Genomic DNA, 19311 nt, shown 5'->3' with positions numbered 1-19311 from the left:
TGACGATTTGCCAAGCTGTTGAAGCGGAACTCTAAAATCGAATGGATTTAGTAAGAAATTAATCCCGATGAGATATGCCGTCTACGGTCAATAATTTACGTAGGAAATCAAGAATAGCGGGGGTGGAGGGTGTATCGACTTAAGCTTTAACGCAATTAATATACATAATCTAAATGCGTTGACCGAAATAAATGATTTAATTTCCATGAAGGTTGAATAGGATTTCTAACTTTTCTTTTTAGCGTATATGCACGCATATCATCCGATATGACGTGTCATTGCCAAAAGATGAGTTCATAATGTATTTTAATTTCTTAAAACCATCCCTACATTAGTAAAAATCAAAGCTAACTCAAGTGGTCGACTATAGTTGATAACGACCCGAAGACTCCCTTTTCATTAGCTACTACACCGATGTGTAAGGGAGAGCACCACTCCATCCTCATGATTTACTCCACTTGCTATTTACTCTCCCCTTATGTAGCTGAGTGTTTAATAAGAGGTCATCAAGTAACATTTTTTAATCTTTGGTATGACTTGACTGAGATTTTAACCCCGGTCTCCCAACCCATTAGCGAAGATTTTAACATATAGTCTAGAAAAGAATCAAAAGTTTACTTTAATTGAGTTTTAATTATCTTCTAACACTTACATGAAGTAAGTGATTTCACTGAAACTTTGTGCAATAGCAGCGTGTGGTCCCTGTAAAGACTGCCGAAAATAAAAATAGAAATGTTTTCGTTTGCATCTGTGCAACACTGTTTCAGCATTAATAGCAACAAAGCCAATACCTACCTAAATTCCAAATATTTCTCGCCGTGGTAAGGCGATGGCAACATCGCAGTATCAGAGCTACTTAACTGAAGGGATTCTGGTACAAATCCAAAAGAATTTGGCATCAGATTTCATCGTTTTTTAGTCGCTTATACCTCTACATATGGAAAGCAAAAATGTATCGAGCGTAGGAATGCAGGAGCTCCATTTTTAGTTTGTCCGGGGCCAAACCTTCCTCGACTTTGCATGCACCCGATAAGCCTTTCTACTCTCGGTGTTGGAGATAAAAATCTGCAATCCTCCAGGTAAACAGCTGCGACCAACAAAAATTACTTTATGCATACTAAACAATCCCGAGGCAAAACTATCATTGTAAAATATTCGATGTTTATTGGTTGAAATACATAACAACGATTAAACAATTCTATACTCAGTCTCGATTGATTATCAATACCGAACTTCAATCAATCAGAAAGAGTCGCCCTAAGAGCCGAGAACCTGTTAATATTGGCTACATAGGTGAGGACCAGCAATGAGATTCAACTTGCTACACGAATCTGCATCAGTCACAACACAGTGTTATCGACTGCGATACAACCTTGGCCACTTGAGTGTAGCTGTTTTGTCACACACGCAAGACACAGTCATAGACAACTAACATAGCGATAGTTTATGCACAGTTTCACGAACTCGTTCACGTACAAGTACACACACATATAGACAAAACATAACTTTCTTCGTCTAGAAACTTAGATCTCTTATTAACTCTGTACGTTTGGTTGTTCTAACAAGCTATAAATAAAATCAATATAATTATAATTATAATCATCCACATTTGGCATAATTGTAACGTGTTAGCTAATAGGCCAGAAAATCAGGGTTCAATCCACGGTTGGGTCATCCCCAAGTCTTAAAAATGGTATCTGATAATAACTTAGAAATCAATCTATCTATCTATTATATAAAGGGAACTTTGTGTGTGTGTGAATTCGTTCCCCATCAATTCCAAAACGTCTGGGCCGATTTTTATGAAATTTTAGACAAATTAACTTCATGTACCTGGCAGTGTACTTAGATAGATTTTATATCTGAATTTCTTCGATAAGTATCGATAATCGGAAAAATTCAATGAAAGAATGAACAGGCGATTTTGACACCTTATACAGCTTAACATGACAAGTGCATTTGAAAAGTTTTATTGCTACACAAGCAGAAAGACTCGGCATACAAAATCAACAGTAGGTTCCAGATAGATAGATAGATTGATTTCTAAGTTATTATCAGATACCATTTTTAAGGCTTGGGTATGACCCGACCGTGGATTGAACGCGGATCTTCTGGCCTATTAGCTAACACGCTTACAATTATGCCAAATATGACAGGGACGCGTTCGAAATGAATGCTTCTGTTTAAAGCAGAATTGAACCATAGTACTTGACCTTTTCATTTTATACTTTAATTCCAGCCACTATGACTACATAAGCAGAAAGCCGAGGCATATAAAATCAACAAAAGATTCTTTGATATGATAGGGGCGCGTTCGAAATGAATGTTTCTATTTAGAGCACAGTTGAATTATGATACTTGACTTTTGAATCTGAAACATTAATTCAAACCATCATATAAAATAATTTAAAAATTCAACAGTATGTTCTCTACAATGCAATATAGACCACAATGTATTGTGGACTAAGTCGCTGCGGGGAGGCATGGGAAGCTTCCTCCCAGCGCATCGCGATGGGTCTCCAACTATTGCAGGCAATCAATCGATTAGATTAAAAAAAAATGAGCGATTTCACTGATTTCGATGACAATAAAAATATGGGAGTGTGAAACATTCGTTGATAATCATTCAAGGCAACGTCGGGTTTCTCTGCTAGTATAAGATAAGGATAAAGGTTAAGTGGAGTAATACTTGGAAAATTGTAGCGCCCTTCTTTACATCTTAGTGTATTAGACAGCGGAAATGGACCATTAGGGTCGCCCCCGACTATGGTCGATCAGTTTATCTTTTAAAAGTGTTTTAACCTTTACAGTTCTACTCCTCTGTCATCGTAATGCCGAACCCTTTTCCAGATGTTGAAATTTAAATGATATCAGAAAAGTTAGGCATGTTTTTTTTTGCCATATATTCATAAGATTTGCTGAATTTCAGTTTCTTTTTAAGCTTACGTCTTAACCTGAAAAAATTCTACAATCAAATTAATGAATAGATGCGCGCACGCGCACACACACACACACACACACACACACACACACACACACACACACACACACACACACACACACACACACACACGAGATTATGTTTTCAGGCCTTGAATTATCTTCGAAAACTGACATTTCAAGACACAACGTCAGTTTTCGAAAATATAATAGTTTTCCACTGCTGCAAAATTTGCTCCCGGGTAAAGGTCCCATCTGTAAAGAGTTTCTGCCAAATCTACGCAATTATAACAACTGTTTTGCAATGACTTCATTTGGTCATGAAAATGTGGCGGTACATGAGTGGAATCCTTCTTTGAGAATTCGAGGCCAGGTTTGCCACAGAAGTGTGAGTCTTTTGCCACTTTAAGATGGAGTGGCAAATTTTAATCAAATTTACTTCTTGAATAGTCTGGAAGAGGAACTACATAGTCGGGGACGTGACAGTAGACTCAATTAAGACATTCTCCGAAGGCTGACCGAATCTTTAGATGAGGACAACAGTCTAATTTGTCAACTGAAAATAACAAGGAAAAGGACCAGAGAAGAAAACTTGGAAGAACACAAAGTTATCATAAGAGAAGACCGAAGGCCGATCCAATGCTCCAACAGCAACATATGACATTGGATAATTAATATAGAACGAAACGACAGCAAACCGAGACATTGTCTTGCGTTTTAAAAATAATATGCCGCAAAGGATCTCCGAACTACACCCTCTCTACGATACTTTAATGCACCCGTTAATGTACCCGTTAATGTACCCGTTAATGTACCCGTTACCTTTATGGTTCTTCATCGTACGACAGCTACATGAAGGCATCCAATGGGCGAAAAGTTATCCAACACCAGTTTACCCAACAATATCACCTGATGTACGGAAACTACTTTATCTGGTACCGAAGACTATTTCAACAATGGCTGGTGGATGTGTACTGCAAGATTGAAACAGAACGTTTACAGTTCCTGAGTCGAGAGCAGCAGATCTTGAGAGCTGACAATTATGGCAACTTGAGGGATTTAATTCTTAGGGAGTATGAGAATCCAGAACAGATTAATAAACGAGTGATCCTTCTGGCAACTTACACAGGAGGATCTCGATGCATGTTTTTTTTATTTATTTATTTTTTTTTATTCAATTTTCACCCCAAACAAGGCACAGTGCCACTTTGAAGCAGGGGGCTACTATCAGGGACTTAATTAGCGGGGCCATTATGAAGGGAGATGAGTAGAAAGATGTTTGTTGACATTACACTTGAACTTCTGCATATCGTTGCAGTTGGGAAAGCAGAATCCCGGAAGGGAGTTCCAAAGACCCGCAGTTCTGGGGAAGAAACTATTGGAGTAAAAGGCTTTCTTGCACCTAGGGATCTCTACTGTAAAGGGATGAGACTTAGTAGCTTGTCGGGTTTGACGGGGGTAGTTACGTCGGGGAGGTACAAGTGTTTGCAGTTCGTCAGAGAATTCACCATTGAAGTATTTGTAGAACAGGCAGAGGGATGCAACATCTCGTCGATGGGACAGAGGCTGAAGCCTAGATGACAGTTCAGGACCTATCAGGTTGGCGACTCTCTTTTGAACCCTGTCCAGGAGCGAGAGACAAGAAGCAGATGCACCAGCCCAGATGTGACAGCAGTACTCCATACATGGGCGAATGGTGGCCTTATAGAGGTATAGCATACTGTCAGGCGTAAGTAGTTTTCTAGCACGGTAGAGGGAGCCAACCTTCCTTGCAGCAGCCTTGGCAATGCTCTCAATGTATCTATTCCAGTTCATATTCCCTGTAAACGTTAGGCCGAGGAGTTTAAAAGAAGTACTTTCAGGTAATGTGTTCTTAGCCATTGCTATTGGTGGTAGAGAAGGTTTCTTGTAGTTATTGAAGGAAACAAGCCTTAGCAGCATTGAATGTGACCAACCATTTTTGTCCCCATTCCACTACGGATTGGAGGTCATCCTCTAGTGTTTCTGCCATTTCCTTGGATATGTGTTCATTTGTTTTCCCCTCATATCTGTTATAGAGAGTGGTGTCATCGGCAAATATACCCATCTCCGAAACAATTTTATCAGGGAGGTCGTTTATGAATATCAGGAATAATAGAGGTCCATGGATAGACCCCTGAGGTACTCCCACATTTATGTCGTATTGTTTGGATGTACGACCGTCGAGGACAACTTTGATTTTTCTATTACTTAAGAAGGATTTAATTACATTATGAATTCTTCCAGTGATTCCATATGATCTAATTTTCCTTAGAAGACCATCGTGCCATACCCTGTCAAAAGCCTTAGATATATCGAGGGCCACCGCTCTACCCTCCCCTGTTTTATCCAATGAACGGTATATACGTTCAGAAACTACAGTTAAGATATCTGCTGTTGAACGGGCTTGCCTGAATCCATATTGTTTGTCAGTCAGGAGTTTAGCAGCTGTTAGGTGCTGGACTAGAGCTTGATTAACTAAGGACTCAAATATTTTGGCGAAAAGCAGGAGGAGGCTAATGGGGCGATAATTTAGTGGGTTAGTTCTTTCACCAGAATTCTTGAAGACTGGTACCACAGAGGCGGTTTTCCAGCAGTCGGGAAAACAAGATTCGTTAAGGCATTTATTATAAAGTTTGGACAGAACTGGAGCAACCTCGGCAGAGCATTTTTTTAATAGCACAGCCGGGATGAGATCTGGTCCACACGCTTTTGAGGTGTCTAGGTTTTTTATAATAGCATGTACCTGAGAAGGGGTGATTTTCAAATCGTCTAGTGAGGCGTCTGTTCGCAGAGGAAAATCAGGGAGTGAGTGGTGTACCGAGTTCAGTGTGGAGTTTGAGGCAAACCGACTGGCAAGCAGATTAGCCTTGTCAGTTGCCGTGCAAGCAACCTCATGATCGTTTGATAGTGGGGGAATAGTTAACTGTCCATTATTTACTACGTTGTTGTAGATTTTCCAAAAATCCCGGGTTCCTAATTTCTGTGCTTCGATGCGTTTTCTGGTGGTTTCAGAGTAATCTGTCTTAGCTGTCTTTATCACTCTCTTACAATTATTTCTAGCTTCTATATACTTCTGTTTATTTGAGCTGGACTTATGTCGATTGAATCTGCGGAATGCATGCTGCCTTTGACAAATGGCAGCTGCACAAGCAGAAGTAAACCATTGGGGGGAGTGGGGCTTGCTATAGAATTTCCGTGCGGGAACATGTGCTTCAATAGCAGTTTTGAACCATTCAGTGGTCTCATTTGCACACTGTTCCGCTGGAAGAGTAAAGATATTTTGACATGGGGCATCTCTGATGAGCTCCCTGATGGCTTCCCAGTCAGCCTTTTTGTAATACCTCGTTGTTTTGAGTAGTGGGTCTTCAGTTTTAGGGCGAGAATTTAGGCTGATTTCTACCATTATCACAACGTGATCAGCATTCCCGAGTGGGCTGAGGGCATTTGTTGTACAGTCATTGGGAACCGTTGTCAGAAAGAGATCTAGAAGTGAGGCATGTTGATCTTGCTGGTCTGGGAAACGTGTCGGAAATGTAACCAACTGAGATAGGGAATGGGATATAGAGAAGCTATGTGTTGCGCTACCAGCTACGTCTGTGTGATTAGAGAATCCTAGCCAGTTACTGTGGTGGACATTGAAGTCACCAAATACATGTATTTGTGCGCTAGTATCGAGGGAGAGTGCTATATCTATGCTGTCTGAGACTTTGTTTATTAGGGTACAGTCTTGGTTTGAGGGAGAGCGGTAGAGAAAATACAAGTAGCTAATATTGTGTTGCATATTTAGTCTGAAGCACATAAAGGCCTGGTCCTCTGATTCTAGTTTTATTTCTCTAGTCAGGGGGAGGGTGTTACGAATATAGACTCCAAGTCCATGCATATGTCTGTCCGAGTCCTTACGGTAGAGTGGGAGATAACCAGGCATGTTAAAGTGGTTAGAGGGAATGGAGGAGTGAACGTTAGTTTCACTTAATGCTAAGATATCCGGGGTGTTTACAAGGAGAAATGTCTCAACATCATCTAAGTTAGTTCTAAGCCAGCGGATATTAGTAAATGCAAGCCTCAAGGGAGGAGGCAGGTTGGTTTTCTTTGAGTTTGGTCCTGGTTTAAACGTAACTTTTGCTTGAGCTGTCATTTCATTTTATTTTATTTAAAAGTTTCAGTTAGGGTGAGTGAGTGAGGGGGTGCTGGACAAGTAGTTGTGCAGAATACCAGACATGCAATACAAGTAGACCATCAGCTGTCCTCACCCACAGGATTGTGGCCTCAGGAAAGCCCACTGGGAATGAGTGCAGGGTCCCTTTCCATGCGCGACATGGCACTACAAACATCCCGATATTTTACAACTGTTGATGGAGCAGCCGCTCTAAGCGCTACCAAAGAGTTAGGGCGCCTGTACTATCAGTCGGAAACAGCAGCCAGGAACTGTCAATCCGGTACCCTCAATCCATTAGGCAAAGCCAGCCCAGTCCAACTGCACCGACATATATGGCACTGAAGCACCCCACTGTGTCCAGTTTAGGGGGATGGGATGTGGCTGGAGTGGGAGAAGCGGCGTTCATTGCCCTAGTCAGGAACAAGGTCAACCACTGGGTGATTCAGCCGAGTCCCTGTGATAGTACCTCTACGCCTGGCCAATAGGCAAAGAAGGAGTATGAAAGCCGGGCGATAGACAGAGCCTATCTCCTCCTTAAGCAGTTTAGGTTTGCCAACCGGTGATTTGTTTGAGTCACCAGCTCTCGGAAGGTTGTCGTCCAGGACTGAAGAGGCCTCCCTCCCCTAGGTTTAGTTTCAGAGTTTTCCTTCTCCTAGACGGATGACCTGGGAAGACCTACGGGTCCATCAGTTCCGAGGGGGTTCGCCACGCGTCTGGGTCCTAATCCAGGTATTTCTGCGACCCCGCATGGGTAGTTAATATTTATTGGTTATTTAGGTTAGAATCTCCTGAAAAAATCGGGCATTTAGGTTAACTTCTACAGAAAATTTTCACTCCTCAAAGCTGGTTAAAAAAGGGCATTACTATGCTTCCATTTTTGAGCGCCAAAGGACAAGAAAATAAGAATCATCCAGATATTGTTGCCAGAATCGTTAGACAGAAGCTAAAAAAGCTATGGAATTCATTAAAAAAGGAGGATTTAGCAGTTTGACAACTTTCCTGTAGAGTATTGAATACCAAAAGAGAGGACTGTCGAATGCACACATCTTAACCTAGCAGGCCCAAAGGACAAAGTTCGACCAAAATAAATGGATCTCTTCAAATATGGAGAGATCCCTGAAAAAGGAAACTCTGACCTTCACGCGAAATGATAGCACATATTGAATATAAGTTGCCCATGTATGATCGACAACAAGTGTTCTGAAAAGTACCCTAAAGAATTTCTTCAGTGTACCGAGTAAGGCCAGGACTTTTATCCAAAGTACAGGCAAAGGAAACCAGAAGATGGAGGCCAGACTGGTACAATAAGGATGAAAAATATTTGGTATGTTCATAAAAAATCACAAACCAAGTGGATTCTTCCCTACAACAGTCCTCCTTCAACAGCTAAACACCCGGATTAATGTAGAAATTTGCAGCTCCATCCAAAGCATCAAATAGGTCTTTAAGTACGTGAATAAAGCAGTGTTTAAGCTACAAAGAACTGATGGAGTAGCTAATCAACAAAGCCAAGCACAAAGACAAATTGTGGATGAGATACAACAGTTCCAGAATGCAAAGTAAGTCGGCAGTTCAGAAGCAGCCTGGAGGATATTGGAGCATCCCATTCACGACCCCCCTCCCCAAATTGTACAACTTTCTGTACATTTAAAAAATAGGCAACGCGTCATGTTCTCAGCTGATAATGTTCTGGAACGAGCCAAAAGTCCACCGCCTGCCCCAACTTTGCCATGAAGATGACTTTGCAAGGGCCTAAAATATGTAGTAATCCTCGAGTTTTACCCTTGGAACAAATCAACAAAGAAACGGAAGAGTAGAAATCGTAAGGAACAAGTTAAAGGAGTAGAAAATGATGATGTATGGAAGGCACCATGCATTGGAAGAATCTATACGATTAGTCCAAGAGCCGGTGAGGGTTATTTCTTACGTCCGTTGCTCAACGAGGTTGCTCGTCCAACTTCGTCTCAAGATTTGCGAGCGTACAATGGTAAACTTTTTGAAACATACATAGCGGCGTGCCTTGGCAGAGGTCTTCTTGAAAATGACCAACATTTGCAGCAAGCATTAGGAGAGGCAAGTGTTGCTCAATCACTACAACGTACACTTACTGCAAAGGTGGCCGCGAAGCGCGTATCCGAGTGTACAGCAAAGACATGCGCGAAGGGCGGGTATTTTTGCGTGTATATATATATATATATATATATATATATATATATATATATATATATATATATATATATATATATATATATATATATATCTGTTTGTAAATATCTCCACACGGACACGACGGAAGGGGATGGAAACAAAGAAAAAAAATCATTCAATCTTGCCCCCCCCATCATATGTCTGGACCATTCTAGACCAATCCTTTGGAGACTCTCCTGACAGAGGCGATCATATATTTTGTTACTAAAATTAGTTTCTTTGCATCTAAATAATGTCTGTTTCTATTGTCGATTGTTTTCACGTTATCTGACCCGATTCAGTCAGTTGTACTTTTGCTGTGGGGAGCATCGATAATTGTCCGCGGTTTGATGGATATTTTTAAATGTATGAAAGTTGAGGGGGGGGGGATGAACCCTTCAATCTTGCCCTCCCTCCCATCACGTGTCTGGGTCATTGTAGACCATTAATTTGGAGACTACCCTGACAGAAGCGACTATATATTTTGTTATTTAAATTGATTTTTTTAGGATGTGGTCAAAGTAGCAAACAAGTGCACGCACTCTAAAGGTGCAGTGAATACATATATATATATATATATATATATATATATATATATATATAACGAAATTCTGTTACTCATCCTTTTTCTTTTCATGAACTCTTAATGAGAGAGGAACCTATGAGAATTCTTTCCTTTATTAAAAAAATTCAATTGAACTTGGATTAAGTACAATACTTAGTTTTTTTTATAGAGAATAGAAAACACATTGTGTTCGCGTTCTCGGCAGCTTCATAACTCTCACTTCTCCTATTTTGTCCCTCAGTCCTCGTTTACAATGAGTGATGTTTCTGCTATTAGGTGAAGAAAAACTGTAAACTAGGTAGGCTGTTTTTTCCTGGCCAGTCGTTTGAGACGTCCTAATTTTTTTCTTTCTATTCATATATTTGTAGCCATGTCATTTGCTGGTGGTAAACGTTTTACCTGGGCTGACATTATCCGCCTGATAGTCAGGGACAGAACCCTGGATTAACAACCCAGGAGGCTGTCCTAGCAGCAGGTACAAAGAACTGGGGTGTCTGCATTTCTATTTGGTTAATGGATTTTGGACCATGTAGTAGCTTCTGGTTTGACCTCTCGATGCCATATTAGTGGGAAATGTTATGGCTTTGCTTCTTTATGGTCCGCAAAATTCATTTTCCGTTTCTGTCTCCTCCTTTTGTTTTTTGTCAAATCAAGGTATTTTTTATTATTTAATTCAATATCTTAAGACTTTACTTTAGTAATTATCTTTGAAAAACTAATATTTATCTTTCAAGGGATTTTTACAATGAATTTATTTAACAAAAGCTGAATTTAGCTGAACTTTCTAGTTTTCGGCATTGCCGTGAAAATATTTTTCATTATAACTTTCTTTTCCTTTTAGAGATTTAACTTTAGGCTTTAATCTTTCAAACACAATCAAAAAATAATCGGAAACCTTAAAAAATGATGATAAGTTGAATTTTTAAACCACGGGTCCTATCAGTTTTCATCATTAAATTGCATGTACTTACATATCATGAAAACGGAATTGTTAAACATGGCATAGTGATATGTGATAAAAAGGTGAGAGTACCAACTTCAATGATGCTGAGATATAGAAGGCCTGTTAACTGAAAAATGCCTGCAGGCAATGTAGGTAAGATTTGTGAAACTGTCATTGTCGATACTATATGAGGGCATTTTAAAAAAGAGCATTAAAACATGTTAAAAAAGAAAAGAAAGGAACCCAATTCAATTAATAATGAAACTGAATTTTATCAATATAAAATATAAATATTATCTAAAATTGCATAATTTTAAATCTAATACTGATAAAACTGAATTATGAATTTAAGGAACAAACAATTAAAGAAACATAAAACACAAACAATTCTTGGCCCTCAGGATAAAATCGCAGTGTAGTATCTGTTCTAATGCTACAATTAACCTTTTCTGTCCTCGGCCGGTGGAGGAGAAATTCTTAATGACTTGGACAATTTTAATTTTTGTTCCTATCCAGAGTGTCCCTTATTAGGGAAGTGGATTTTCCACACAAGATTATATATGTTGATATATTTAAATAACTATTACTTTTAATACAGAAATTATATTTAAAGTTGTGGTTTTTTGTTCTTCTATGTCCATTTTTCCCATGTTTTTCATCAAAATGTGTAGCGTATTTTCATCAGTTTTATTGTTAGGAATCCTATACTCTGCTATAGTCTTCATTTTCATATTAGTGCAGAATACATGAATACGAAAATGAAGTTCACATAACTAAAATAATCTAAAAGACAATCATACCATGATATGGACATTGGTTAAAAACTAAGAAAATATAGTAAACACCTACGATATTAAATCAGGGTGGTGGTGAATTTGGGAGGGGACATTATAATAATAATAATAATAATAATAATAATAATAATAATAATAATAATAATAATAACAATGATAATAATAATAATAATAATAATAATAATAATAATAATAATAATAATAACAATGGTGCTTGTGCAGTGTACGCACCCTGTTTTAATTTAGATAGGATTTTCAAATTAAATTAAATTTTATGGTATCTTTTTTCATTAAGTTGTCAGGTGAAAGTGCAGAATAGTTACAAAGCCCCTGTTAAGAATGGCTTTCTAAATAATAACGTTATTATTTTAGTACGGTGCGTACACGGCACAAATACCAAACAAAATTTATTTATAAGATAAACACAAGAAAATATGTTAACTAAAATTTAATGTACTCTTTATTTCTAGTTCATATCAAAACATTAATTAGAACTGATTAGTCAATGAATTTTGAAAATGAATTTGTGTTCGTATGTCTCGGGAGAGAATAAAAAATGTCCTATTTCATTTCCCATTTTAGTCATGTAAATTATTTACGGATAAGATTTTATAGAACAAAAAACAAAAACTTTAAGTTTAAAATATACTTCAAAGAAATAAATTACGCCCGGTGCTAAAATATTGAATTCATCGATCGTTTTAGATAAAAAACAAAACAAAAACAAAAACAACAACAACAAAAACTCAAAACAAACAAACAAAAACCTGCCGTGAAAAATAATTCTAGCTTTAAAATATTTAGAAATACTTAATGAAAATTTTTATTTATTATTAAAAGAACGGACTGAAAAATATTCTCATATAAAAATTGTTTATTTTGCAGTTTAAAAAAATAAATATAATAAGATAGTCGACTTTCTTCGATAAAAATCACTTTGTTAGATTAAAATTATCCCAATGTGCAATTATAATAATTGCAATTATATAATCCAAATGAAGAATTTTTTCTCTTTAGGAGAAGAAAATACATGCACGTTTGGATTACCTTCATAAAATTACCACAGTCATTCTCTAAGGCAACGAAAAGTATTCTTAATGGCTTTTAGCGTGGCCACGTGGTTGAACACAGAAAACTTTAGGCATCCTTTACCTATATGTTGATCTGGTAATGACGTCGTCACGCTGTCATGTTCACCGACCCCCTCTCTCAGTAGCCGTGGTTAAACCAAGTTGAGAGGGGAAAATAATGAAATAGCAACGTAATAGTAAAGGTTACTGGACTCATGAAAAAGAATTACAAAAACTACCACGCGAATAAGTGGGAAAAAGATAAAACTGTTACATGATAAAAGGGCTGTCTCCTTTCCATGTAAGTAAAAAAAAGGGAATTAGTTAAATCTAAATATGAAATAGGATAGTCAAGGATTCGAACTTGCGAAGCTAGATTTGGAATTGAAAAATCCAATCATAAGTTAAAATAAATACAGAATGTTATTGAAATAAGGAATTGCAATTGTTTAGCTTACATATCTGTATATGGAAAAGGAATGTAATAATGAAATGTGTTTCTGTGAAAATTAAAATAAGGAATTTAATCGTCAATTGAAATTGTAAACATATTTTGTGAAAATGTTATTTGAAAAATAAGTTACTGAACTCGGGGTCATGTTAAGTTTGGCAACGTGACGCATGTCAACAACGTGCTTTATGAGCACATGTTTAATCATGCGATGACGTGATGAGTTCTCAATATAGGTAGAGTTTTTAGATGCAGTCTGAGAGAAGAGGAGAAAGAGGGGAGAATAACCTAGAGAGACATGCTGACACCAAACCTTGGAAGCGAAAGGTTAGAGAAGAAATAGCCATGTAAAGAAACTTTGAATTCTTCAAGAGAAATCATGAACCGGTCATGAAATAAAGGACGTCATCATCTTTGTGTATCTGCGTCTTCGTGTTGTGATTCAACAGAAAAGGTATTGTCCATTTATATTATAAGAACTTTGTGAAAATCATCATCTCAAAAATAGGTAAGAAATATATGTATCAATATTTATAGAAACACTCCCGTTCATACAGAACTGTCTCTCTCTCTTTATATATACCTGTTTATGTCTCCAATATGCTATCTCTTACAACATGAACATCATAAGACATATGAACACTCAACACATGAACACGCCTAAGACTCTAATCTCTCTCACTAAGACTGTCCTAAGACGAACAACAACAACAATAGAGAATATACGTTCTAATAATAACACCCTATGCAAAAAAACAATCTCACTTAAAGAGGCAGTTAGGATCTTAAAAAGATCTCTCGGTTCGAATATCCGAGATAGCGATTAGGATGCCTCGTACACAGCAAAAAAAAAAAAAAATTGATAATATATATATATATATATATATATATACACATATATATATATATAAATTAATATATTATCAATTAATATTAGTTCTAGTAGAATTTACGATCGACATTTTGATGCTTTCTTTATCTAACATCATACATGCCTCCCTTATCTCCCCGTATCTCTCACTATTTATATAGCATATGTGTTAAACGCCAGTCACTTCAATAATTATTGAATCATCTTCAACTAACAACAATTTGAATTTATCAATGTATCAACTTTCACTGTGATTTGAATGCGTCGAAAATTTCGGTTATTTTGGATGAGATAGAACCATGTCGATGTTACCTGCAATCAAAGGAGCCGTGGCTGCTACGACGAAGCTTTCATGACTTGGGAGGCATTCGCTTACCGAACCCGATATGAGACCGATGACCATGGATGTCAAGCAAAGAATAGCGCAGGCAAAGGCGGCAAGTTCCAAATCTAAAGACGAGAAAAAGAAAAGAAAAAATGTCAAAATTATGATAAAGGAAATCACTGAACGCTGGAGAACAGAAACTGTACCTTGTGTTTACTTTCGACTTGCAACTCTCGCTTTCCTAATTTTGTCCTTTTAGTCCCCACATTCGATTAGCACCGTTTCTGACAAAGGAGAAAGGATTGCTGTTTTCTGGGCAGCAACATATTTATCTAATACTTATTGGTGGCTAGTTTTTAACCTTGAAGTAGTATTCTTTAGTTCCTTAACTGAAGGTCCTGGAAATGACCTTAAACTATATCCGATGATGAGGCCCCAGTTTGCGGGCTTTGGGGAGTGTGGAGCCACCCTTTAATTGGCATTGCTCCCAGGTCCACTCCCACCTGGAGTGGAAGTACCTATTAGGGTCCTAACTATGGGTTAAATGGAAACAGACTTGAAAAAATACCCCCCCCCAAATATATTCTATTAAACAATTTTTCTTCAAAATCACTTGATTCGGCATTAAATAACCTGAAAAGGGTTGATATGCCGTAAAACACACACACACACACACACACACACACACACACACACACACACACACATTCACACCTACACAAAAACAACCAAAAAAAACCCAAAAAAAACAACCTTAACTGAAGGGACTTCATGCGTTGCCTGGAGCGATTTCTATGATAAAATAGATTAATACACATAACATCTGTCATCTATATAGTAGCATTTTTTTTATTTAACCAATTAAAAAAACTGTACGCATCAAACAAGGCTACCATTGTAGCATGGGAGACTACTGTGATAGAGCCCAGATTTTCAGAATGAAACAATGTAGCAATATGTTTATTCGCATTATATTAAAATGTTTTTATGCGGCACGGTCGAAGAAACAGTTGAGTAGAAAGCGAATTTTAAAGAGAATCCGAGGAAATAAGCTATTAGGTTAGAAAATCTATATGGGGACTGTATGCAGAGCAAGAATTCTACATTGTAAAGTTTTATTCTAAGTCGTCCGATATTTGTGAAGGAGAGCTTAAAGGGAGGAGCTGAAGTTTTTAAGGGGCACCTGCGTAAAACGTTTTAGTTTTTAATTTTGTGTTTTAATTTTGTGTTTTTGTTTTGTTAGAGGAGGCTTGAGTGTTTTGTCTTAGTATATCGATAGAACACTGTTGATCTCAGCTATTTAGTATTCGCCAACCGAACATATATTTACAAACAATGGATTCTGCTCGTACGTTTTCATGATAAATGTACCTATTTACTATGCCTCCCCACGGGACAGAGTTAGACACCAGGGTCGTTTTTTAACGTGGAGAAAAGGTACAAAAATAAAAATTGTCTCAGTCGTGAAGGATTTCTCCTCCACCGAAAGAGAACAAGAAATAGAAGTGCAGCATCTGAAGAACAGATGGTATTTATTTGCTCCCCCACCGAGCAAATTAGGCACAAGGCCAATTTTTAATGTGAGGAGTGAAGAGAGGGGGAAGGGAAAAAGGGGACCAGCTCCCGAGAGGTGGGAAATGGGAGCTGGTTAAAGGTCAGGCATGTGGGGTAGCCCCCACATCTGGTCTTTGCTAGTCATAGCTAGTCATAGCTTGCAGCATCTTCCGGAACAGATGGTATTTATTTGCTCCCCCACTGAGCAAATTAGGCACAAGGCCGTTTTTAATGTGAGGTAAAAACCAGCTCCCCTAAAAGTAGGCAAAAAGGGGGCACTCTGGTTACCAAAAATAATAATTGTCCCAGTATAGAGGGTTTCCCTTCCATTGACTGGTACAAATTATCTTAAGTGCAGCATCTGCCGGAACAGATGGTATTTATTTGCTCCCCCACCGAGCAAATTAGGCACACGGCCGATTTTTAATGTGAGGAGTGAAGGGAGGGGGAAGGGAAAAAGGGGACCAGCTCCCGAGAGGTGGGAAATGGGAGCTGGTTAAAGGTCAGGCATGTGGGGTTGCCCCCACATCTGGTCTTTGCTAGTCATAGCTAGTCCTAGCTAGTCATAGCCTGCAGTATCTGCCGGAACAGATGGTATTTATTTGCTCCCCCACTGAGCAAATTAGGCACAAGGCCGTTTTTAATGTGAGGTAAAAACCAGCTCCCCTAAAAGTAGGCAAAAAGGGGGCACTCTGGTTACCAAAAATAATAATTGTCCCAGTATAGAGGGTTTCCCCTCCATTGACTGGTACAAATTATCTTAAGTGCAGCATCTGCCGGAACAGATACTACACTGTGATCTTGGCCCGAAGGCAAAGAAATATATGTAGTTCAGGACGAAGTATGATACTAGTGGCATACACTCTAGGTGGTTTAAACGGACTTCCCTTGAAGGAGGAAGTAAGATCAAATTCACAAGCGTTCCTGAGTCGCATATAAATTCCGGTCAGAGAAAATGAAGTTTTTGCACTTCTTGTAGAGGTGTCGATATCCCTCAACATACAGCGCCTTGTATTACCAAATTGTCCCTCATCTGGTATTATCAAGGCTTCGGTGATCAAACGAGAACGGGTATGTCAACGAATTATGCCGACAAGGCTTCATTGGGGAATAAAAATTTCACGAACAGGTTGCAAAAAAATATATCCAAGATTCATTAAACGTATAGATATTTACTTTTCACTTCCATTTTTTTCGAAGAGAACACTTCTTTATCTCGATTTGATAGGATATAAAATGGATCCATGTTGTATCATGTTTGCATGTGTTATCTTTTCTTGTTTACAATGTTCATAACCAATCGATAAAAAATCACTAAAAACACACGTCAAAGTTAACGTTTAATGACAGTGTTATCTATCTATCTATCTATCTATCTATCTATCTATCTATCTATATGTATGGCTTTTAGAATATCATTTTTTTCTACACGCTGATGAAGCCAAAGTTGTGCAAATTATAATTTGATGAACGGTTATATTCTTATATGCCAATACTGGGGGCTGAAACAATTGTACGCAAGGTTATGGCCAATAGAAGAAAATACTTCGAAAAGGAGTAAATACTATAAACGTGGCATCTTTAAAAAATATTTATAGCTCTAATATTATACTATTGAGCTATCTATTAGATTGATGCAAAAACAATATCGTTTTCTCACATATGTTACTTTTATATATGATTTCTGGATTAATCTATTGATATACATAGCAATGTTATATATCATTTTGAAGCGCGTTTTTCGCTCTATCGATTCATGTTATTCATTATCGTTCTCAATCTCTTCATTTATTTTTTCTAGGCTTTTCTACAACATGGACAAAATTCAAATCCGCACGATTTTCTTGTTCGAGTTCAAACTAGGTCGAAAAACTGCCGAGACATCTCGTGATATCAATGATGCGTTTGGCCCAAGAATTACTAACGAACGTGTGGCTCAACGATGGTTCAATAAATTTCGCAATGGTGACGAGAACCTCAAAAATTAAGACGGTAACGGCCGGCCGACTGCTGTTGATAACGAACATTTGAAAGCCTTAATTGAAGCCGATTCTCGAAAAACCACACGAGAAGTTGTTGTTGAACTCGAGGTGGACCACTCAAAAGTCCTCCGCTATTAAAGCAAATAGGGAAGTAAAAAAAGTTGAATAAATGGGTGTCGCATGAATTGATCAATAATAAAAAATTCGTCGTTTTTAGGTGTCTTCTACACTCATTCTGCGCAACAAAAACGGTCCATTTCTTGAGCGGATTGTGGTGTGTGATGGGAAGTGGGTCCTCTACGACAACCGGCGACATTTGGCACAGTGGTTGGATGTCGGAGATACTCCACAACACTTCCCGAAGCCGAAATTGAACACAAAAAACGTTATGGTGACTGCTTGGTGGTCTTCGGCCGGTCTCATCCATCACAGCCCCTTGAAACGATTACGGCAGAGAAGTACTGCCGACAAATTGACGAAATGCACCAGCACCTCCAACGTACGTGCCTAAGATTCGTCAATATGCAGGGGCCAATTCTTCTCGAATACAACGCTTACCCGCATGTTGCTCAACTGACCCTGCAGAAGCTGAACGAATTGGGCTACGAGACTCTACCCCATCCGCCATATTCATCGGACTTCTCGCCTCCGATTATCACTTTTTCAAGTATCTCGACAACTTCCTCCGCGAAAAATACTTTAAAAGCCGAGATGATGCCGAATCGGCCTTCAATGACTTCATCGTCTCCAGAACTCCGGATTTCTATGCTAATGGGATAAATAAAGTTGTTTCTTGTTGGCAAAATGTGTCGATTCTAACGATTCTTATTCCGATTAATGAAAGGAGTTAAATTTTTTACAGTTGAACGTCAAAAACATTATTTTTGCACCAACATAATGAATGAGAACTTTACCTAATTTATTCATATGTAATTACTGCTATTAGCATAATAAACGATGCTCTTTGTGTAAACAAATTGAGCTTAGGCGTTTGGGCAGTGCCAGAACATCAGTCGAAGTGTAACGGTTAGAAACACCGACTGTCGTTTGGGCGGTCGAGTTTCGATCCTTGTTTGAGGTAGTTGCTTGCCTAGCCGCACCGATGCGCTGTTATACAGCGAAACAATACTTTATGTGGGTGACTATATATATATATATATATATATATATATATATATATATATATATATATATATATATATATATATATATAACATTAAATACTTAATGTATATATACACAGGCAATAGCAGAAACACTAGAGGAAGACCTCCAATCTATAGCGGAATAGGGACAAAAATGGATGCTCACATTCAATACTGGCCAAAACTAAGCTTGTTTCCTTCAATAATTACAAGAAACTTTCTCAACCACTAATAGTTATGGCTAACGATACATTACCCGAGAGTACGTCTATTAATCTTCTCAGCTTAAGGTTCACAGGGAACATGA

At 38.1% G+C, this 19311-nt stretch overlaps 1 protein-coding gene across 1 annotated transcript in view; it reads right to left on the bottom strand.

Annotated features, from left to right (window-relative positions):
- The window catches only part of LOC145279721 (uncharacterized), a 121684-nt gene that overhangs the window by 8484 nt on the left and 93889 nt on the right, over window positions 1-19311 (bottom strand). The window contains exon 3 of the mRNA XM_080131011.1: window positions 14311-14448. Coding sequence (XP_079987137.1) covers window positions 14311-14448 — 138 coding nt within the window. The remainder of the gene's footprint in view (window positions 1-14310; window positions 14449-19311) is intronic.

The sequence above is a fragment of the Euprymna scolopes genome, chromosome 7 (genome assembly GCF_053919585.1).
Source record: "Euprymna scolopes isolate OS-2025 chromosome 7, ASM5391958v1, whole genome shotgun sequence".
NCBI classification, from domain to species: domain Eukaryota; kingdom Metazoa; phylum Mollusca; class Cephalopoda; order Sepiida; family Sepiolidae; genus Euprymna; species Euprymna scolopes.
This window is presented reverse-complemented; position numbering and strand designations above follow the sequence as displayed.